Source organism: Myotis davidii, unplaced genomic scaffold (genome assembly GCF_000327345.1).
Source record: "Myotis davidii unplaced genomic scaffold, ASM32734v1 scaffold826, whole genome shotgun sequence".
Lineage (NCBI taxonomy): Eukaryota > Metazoa > Chordata > Mammalia > Chiroptera > Vespertilionidae > Myotis > Myotis davidii.
Genome location: NW_006297142.1, coordinates 1,232,804 through 1,240,111, shown reverse-complemented (window position 1 = coordinate 1,240,111; position 7,308 = coordinate 1,232,804). Strand labels below are relative to the sequence as shown.

The 7,308-nt window shown below is 47.7% G+C and overlaps 1 protein-coding gene across 3 annotated transcripts; it reads left to right on the top strand.

The window, feature by feature from the left end:
- On the top strand, positions 1 to 2,310 carry ZBTB3 (zinc finger and BTB domain containing 3). Of its 3 annotated transcripts, none has more exons than XM_006772763.2 (2): positions 1 to 51; positions 479 to 2,310. In XM_006772763.2, exon 2 carries the CDS (start codon positions 528 to 530, stop codon positions 2,079 to 2,081), a length of 1,554 nt encoding a protein of 517 aa, XP_006772826.1. In that variant the 5' UTR covers positions 1 to 51; positions 479 to 527; the 3' UTR covers positions 2,082 to 2,310. The 3 variants fall into 3 exon arrangements, with proteins under 3 accessions (XP_006772826.1, XP_006772825.1, XP_006772827.1); XM_006772762.2 differs by having other exon boundaries at positions 16 to 147; XM_006772764.2 differs by lacking the exon at positions 1 to 51 and adding an exon at positions 305 to 398.
- The last annotated feature ends 4,998 nt before the right edge of the window (positions 2,311 to 7,308 follow it).

The window sequence follows — 7,308 nt, the reverse complement described above, 5'->3', positions numbered from 1 at the left end:
TCTGAGGAGGTGGGAAGGGGCGGAGTTCGCCCAGTGGCTGCTCGGTGGAGGGTGAGGGACCAGCTTTCTCTGCTAGTTCGCACCTAGGACTTCTTAGCCCCTGGAATGCGAGAGAGGCTCAGGGAGTTCCCGGAGTGGGGCGTAGAGGTATCGCCGGGGAGGCCTGGGGGCGAGAGAGACCTCCAGTTGGAGGAGGTGCTGAAAGCCACCGGGTGGGCATAGAGGAAGCGGAGGTTGGTTAGGGGGAGGGACTTCCGGGGGCGGGGTTTGTTGGCTGGGTGGGGCCTGCTGCTGAGGTTAAGTCGAGGGGGCGGAGCTAAAAGACCACTGGTTGTGACCTAAGAAAAAAGGATAGTAATGTAAGCGAGCGTTTTGGGGTCAGGACAGTGTTGCCAGAGGTATGTTGGTGGCAGCTCAGGGCTGATATGAAGGTTTCTGGGGAGGTTACCAGCCCTAACCCACTGTCCTCTCTTCCCAGGGAACCGCTGGTGGGGACCTTCCTAGGGGCCTGCCCCTCGTGGGGTGCTATGGAGTTTCCAGAACACAGCCAGCAGCTGCTGCAGAGCCTCCGAGAGCAGCGGTCCCAGGGTTTCCTTTGCGACTGCACCGTGATGGTGGGCAGCACCCAGTTCCTGGCCCATAGGGCGGTGCTCGCCTCCTGCAGCCCGTTCTTCCAGCTTTTCTACAAAGAGCGGGAACTGGACAAGAGGGACCTGGTGTGTATCCACAACGAGATTGTCACGGCCCCAGCCTTTGGGCTGCTTCTGGACTTCATGTATGCTGGCCAGCTGGTGCTGAGGGGGGACACCCCCGTGGAAGACGTGCTGGCAGCTGCCAGTTACTTGCACATGAATGACATCGTCAAGGTGTGTAAGCGGCGTCTGCAAGCCCGGGCCCTGGCAGAGGCAGATAGTACCAAGAAGGAGGAGGAAACCAGCTCACAGCCCCTTAGCTTGGAATTTCTGTCCCACACGTCCCGTGGCCCTCAGCCCTCCTTGGCTTCTGCGGAGATATCAGGCCATTGGGGCAAAGGGGAGTGGAAAGGCCCTGCTGCCCCCTCACCTACTGTCTGTCCTCCAGACGAGCCGCCCATGCCCAGCGGCGCTGACACGACACAGCCTGGCGTGGAGGTTGATTCACTGCAGCTACGGGCTCCTCCTCCACCGGTGGCGGATGTCTCCCTTGCCAGCCCCAGTAGCTCCACAGAGCCCATTCCTGCCAGCTACTACTCTTCTGGCCTTCCCACAGTTTCAGTGGAGCCACTGGCTCCCCTCGACGTGGGTTCTGAGAGTCTGAGGGTGGTGGAACCAAGGGGTACGGGAGGACCATTGCAAGGCTTCTACAGCCCGTCTTCGGCTGCAGCCCCAGTCCCAGCTGCAGTTCCATCCCAGGCCCCAACCCCAGCAGAAGCGGAGCTGGTCCAGGTGAAAGTAGAAGCAATTGTGATTTCTGATGAGGAGCCCGATGTGTCGGAGACTCAGCCTCAGGGGCCTGAGGGATTGTTCCCACCTGGGGAGGCCATGTATGGTGCTCAGCCTCCCCAGCCAGAGGCTTTTGAGGAGCCAAGGGCAGCAGGATTGGAGGAGGTGGGGCCAAGTGACCAGTTTCTGCCCTCCGATCCTCACCTACCCTACCATCTGCTGCCAGGTCCAGGGCAGTATCACCGAGGACTGGTGACCTCACCCCTGCCGGCACCCCCCGCCCTGCATGAGCCACTTTACCTGCCTTCTGAGTACGAAGCAGCCCCAGGAAGCTTTGGCGTTTTTACTGAGGATGTTCCCACTTGCAAGACATGCGGGAAGACCTTCTCGTGCTCTTACACACTACGGCGCCACGCCACGGTGCACACGCGGGAGCGGCCCTATGAGTGCCGCTACTGCCTGCGCAGCTACACGCAGTCAGGGGACCTGTACCGCCACATCCGCAAGGCTCACAACGAGGACCTGGCCAAACGCAGCAAACCCGACCCAGAGGCGAGCCCCCTCCTGGGAGTGCACCCGCTCCCTGGCTCCCCCACAGCAGACAGACAGAACTCTGGTGGAGGGCCACCCAAAGATTTTGTACTTGGCCCCAAAAACTAACATCTGGGGGAGCACGAGCTGATGCCAGGCCTGCTCTTGCGACACAGAAGGTTGGAAGCATCTCGTTTCCCCTGCTGGGTGACGGAATGGGTGCTGCCCGGGCTGACGGTCCCTCCCACCCCTTTCTTTACCCAGGCAGTTCCTCTCCAAGGGCGCTGGGAATTTTCCTGGGTGTAATCACTTCTCACTCTGCATTCTGGACCATAAAGCTAGCAGTGAAAGTGTCTTAGTGAACTGGTGTTGGCTGGTTTCTTCCACAAACCTGCATGACTCCTGCCACTTTCATGCCTCTAGATCAGTGGTTCTCAACCTGTGGGTCACGACCCTTTCTCAGGGGTCGCCTAAGACCATTGGAAAACACATATATAATTACATATTGTTTTTGTGATTAATCACTATGCTTTAATTATGTTCAATTTGTAACAATGAAATTGGGGGTCACCACAACATGAGGAATTGTATTAAAGGGTTGCGGCATTAGGAAGGTTGAGAACCACTGCTCTAGATCTTTGAAGAAAATGACATCTGTCCTTGGGGTAGCGGTGAGGATCAGGTTGCTTATGAGAAGTGGCATAGGCACAGGGTAGTATAGACTTTATGTAGGAAAAGTATACACATTAGGGAGTCTTACACAATCATGTTTGTTACTGTAGTGACCTCCTGTGTGGTGGGCTGTAGTAGGGACTTAAAATAAGTGCTCATTTAATCCTCAATATCTCTATGAGGTATTAGCCCACCCCTTTTTTCCCAGGGACAAGGGAACTTGAAATTCAAAAATTAAAGTTAACTTGTTCAAGGTCACAGAGCTGGTTAAAGGGCAAGCTGGAATTCGAACCATGGCCTGTGACTAAAAACACCAGGCTCACTATGCTGGCTTAAAATACTGTTGAAAATAGTTTCCTGAGAAGTATGAGTTGTTTTCTTTTCTCTCCTTTTGACTGTTCAGCTTTGCGTCCTTACCCCTTCACCTCTGTTTTCCACATAGAAAGACCTTTGGTTGGCTCTTTCAACAACATGTGCTGTGTTGATGACCTGAAACTTCTGCTTACGTGTCGTAAATATGAAAATAAGAAATGGAGAGGCAGACAGCACTAAGCCCTGTGGTATAGGTTTGTTGGGGGATGTTGAGGGCTTTTGGTGTGGAAATGATGGGTGGTTAGGAAAACTAAAGGAAGAAACTCCAGATGAGAGAATCATACTTAAAAAGTGTGATGACAGCCTAGAGGTGAAGTTACTCACGTACGGTCACACAGATGGTTATCGACAGTCGAGATAGCAGAGAAATGGGAGTTTTGGGTGTTGATGTAGGATGGGGGAAAGTTCTAGAAGTGTAAGAAGGGCCTGCCCCTGTGCTGCTGCAGGTTGGACTGGAGGGCTCCCTACGAACCCTCCTCTCCGACATAGGAGGAACCGAGTGCAAGGAAAGCTGGAAGGTGAAACTATGAGTATGTTTTCTGAATTTCTTTGATCTTTTTTGGATTTGTCAGTCATAATCAGCTACTATTTTTGAGTTTTGAGAAGGAGACAGAGCTAAGCATTGAAGATTTGGCCACAGAAAGCTCCTATCGGCAACATTATGGGAAACAAAAGTTGATGCTTAACATGTCCATGGCTGAAAAGAGTGACTCCTGCACCTTGCACTTTCCTTGTGTTGGAATAACCGTTTAGTTTCTTTCAAAAGGCTAACTTTTCATGCGAATACATTACCGCCTGAACTCCTTGGTGAAACCAGGCTGGGTCCCCATACATGCATATGGTAAGAGCTATTCTAGCTGAGCGGAGGACCTTGTCCAGTCATTCCTGGAGTAAGTGAAGATGCCTAAAAAGAGTCAGTTGCTTCTAAAAGGGTGAATTTTACGATATGTGAAATATATAAAAAGGAATCGGTTGCCTCAGGACACGGGTTTCTAAAAGCAAGAGAGTAAATGTGTGCACATGTGTACATAAAAATTGTATATAGTTTCTTTAGACGGTGTGAACGGTAACCATTGCTACTGTCTCCGCCACCCTGATACCTAACTACGGAGTGTCTGTTACTTGGTGACATTCTCCTGAAGAGCAAGCATTTGCTTCCACTTCCCAGCTTAGCGTGCTTTTTTTTTTTAACTTTTTGAAATTAAAATAGTTGACAGACAATATTATGTTAGTTTTAGAGATGAGATGCATCCTTCTTTGGCGGTGGCAGTTAGGAATTTTCAAGATGTTTAAAGCAGCAGCCGACACAATTAAGGCCACAGTTGCCTCACTTTATCGATCTGCTGATGCTAGGATCAGCTTATGACCGTCAGTGGAGGTGTGCTCAAGAGAACTATCTTTAGTTTTCATGGCTTTTGATGGTCCATCCCACCCATGGATTCATGGGACCACAGGTAGGCTCATCTAGACTCTATAGAGATCCTCCTTCTGCCAGTTGTTAAACCTGTTTGGAAGATAAGTGTCCCCAAAAGAAACGTATTGGTATTGCTGGAGACCTCTAATTATTGGACAATACTTCCTTCTACTGAGCCCAAATCAATCTCCTTTTATGGGGGGTGGAGGGGTTGGAGGGACAGGCCAGGCCAGGCCCCAGCCTATTAAGAGTTTCACCCTGAGGAGTTATTTTGCGTTTGAGCTATAAACTGACTTCAGTTTCAGACACTTTAAATATTCATCTCTAGTTTAGGATTTCCTTTCTTTTCCTAATTGGCTATTTTGTGCCTTCACTTAATGCTAATGCCTCTTCGGTTGCCAGACATATGGCCAAGCTCAGCTTCACAAAACTCACCAGTTCTGCCCATCTCACATTGGATTTTGGTGTTCCAACTTTTCTGGTTTGGCTCAGTGGATAGAGTGTCAGCCTGTGGACTGAAGGGTCCCAGGTTCGATTCTGGTCAAGGACATATGCCCTGGTTGCGGGCTCGATCCCCAGCTCCCCAGTATGGGACGTTCAGGAGGCAGCCAGCCAGCCTTTCTCATCATGGATGTTTTTGTCTGTCTCTCCCTCTCCCTTCCTCTCTCAAATCAATTAAAATAATAATTTTTCCAAAGCCGATGCTTACAATATGGTTTACTTTGACATATACTTGTTTATTATAAAACATTTATTTTTAACAAATGGTATGATGTGCTCTAAAGTTCCTTCCCAGTTGTATCAGTAAGCAATTTCAGTATGCACTTCTAAAAGAAATGTTGAAAAAAAAAACGAAATGTATTATCATGCTCAACAAAACTGACAATAACTCTTGTTCAAATGTCCCTGATTGTCTCATAAACTTTTTGTTTTCCAATTAGAATCTAAATTCCAAGGTTTTTAGGAAGCAGGGAGAAACCAATATATACATATTTTTTCTATTCAGTCTCATAAACTTTTAGTGGTTTTTTTCAAATCAGAATCCCAAAGCAGAGTCACATTTATTTGGCTGACTTCTCTTAAGACTTTTACTCTATAGGTTCCCCTCTCTTTTCCTTGCAATTTACTATTAAGGAAATTGAGTTACTTGTCTTATGGTTTCACTTTAGAGTTTGCTATTTACATCCCAATATCATCTAACATGTCCCTCTGTCCAAAGGTTCCCTTAAAAAACATATTTAAATTACATCTATAAATAGTAATATAGATAGTATGTGGTTTTGGCAAAATTGTAAAGGGGCGGGTATGAGTTTGGAAAACACTATTCGAAACCGTCTCCTATGTGCCAGAGCATAAGCCGTCACCACCTCCATGAATGCTTCTCTTCCGTCAAGCCCTGAAATCCCATGTGGAAACCTGCAAAGATTGAAGGTGAGCCTCCTCCTCTACAAACTTCTCAGGACAGAGGTGCGGTACCTCTGGGTGGGCCCTTCAGGTGTGGGCTTCCCAGCCCTCCTCCAGCCCCAATCAGACTGCCTGCCTGTGTCCCTTTCCTGTTCATTAGCATCTCCAATAGGCGCTGGCTTTGGCAATGAAGACTGAAATGGAGGCCTGGTCGCTTTGTCTCTTAGCAGCGTTAATAAAAAGGTGAGTACAATCACTTTCCAAAATTCATTTTTAAATATCAGTTTTATTTTTTCCTCATTAATACAGAAGATAGCTCACAGGAACATTGTCTTGAAAAACTAACCACAAACAAAATGAAATCAGGAAGCAAAAACAAGCCCAAAACACACAAAACATACAACCATGACAAAATTTTGTCAACAATCTAGATTTAGAAATGTAAGAGGCTTGGGAAAGGAATAAAAGATTCTACTTTTATTAGTTCTATCCTTGGATTCATTAAGATTATTTAGGCCTGGCCGGTTTGGCTCAGTGGATAGAGCGTCAGCCTGTGGACTGAAGGGTCCCAGGTTCGATTTAGGTCAGGGGCTTGTGCCTTGCTTGCGGGCACATCCCCAGTAAGAGGTGTGCAGGAGGCGGCTGATCGATGTTTCTCTCTCATCAATGTTTCTAGCTCTCTGTCCCTCTCCCTTCCTCTCTGTGAAAAATCAATAAAATATATTTTAAAAAGATTATTTCGTAGAAGAAGTTTGTGTTGTAAGCTGATGGTTGCAATATTGAAGGTAACAGGGAGACACGAAGAGGAGCCATTTTATTGGGAGATGGGGAGTGACTGATAAAGGGAGAAGAACTTCGGTACATCTGGCAAGACTAAGGTGTTTCTTTGTGCAGTCGGTGCCTGTGTGATGGCTAATGACTCAGGCTCATTATCCGCTCCTCACAAAAGCAGAGGCAGTGCTACTCGGTCTCCTCTCCTCTGTAAAAGAACTACATTGTGGACATTGTTCACAAGTGAGTGGAAGGTTGATGGAGCCTCCTACTGAGCCATGGCTGCATCAGCTCCGCAGCCTGCGCTGGTGCCCGCACAGCTTCCAGAAGATTTTGAAAACGGTACTTAAAAGGCACTAACTAAGGAAGGAGAACCCTTCCTCATGGTTTCCCTCCTCTGTAGGGGAACTGGGCTCTGGCAAAATACAAGGTGACAGGTAGAGAACAGATTTATGCTTTTATCCTGCTCTTCATGGTACTGTTTCCAGACTGAGCAATGTCTTTCCTAAGTTTCAGAGAAACAAGCATACTATAGCAATGCTTACTTGTGTGTTTTTGTAGCACGAGGGTGGAAGGATTATTAAATAAATACTTAAATGCTTGACTCCAGAGATCTTAAAATAGAAGAGTTTAATGAAAAATTAAATAAGTCTACTCTAATGATCTGAATACAAACAACACAACGACTAGAAGTTACCCAAACAATAGGAACCATACTTTTGT

Bases quoted from the DNA above. Each gene is read 5' to 3' on its own strand.
- ZBTB3 (XM_006772763.2), top strand. From the start codon at position 528: ATGGAGTTTCCAGAACACAGCCAGCAGCTGCTGCAGAGCCTCCGAGAG.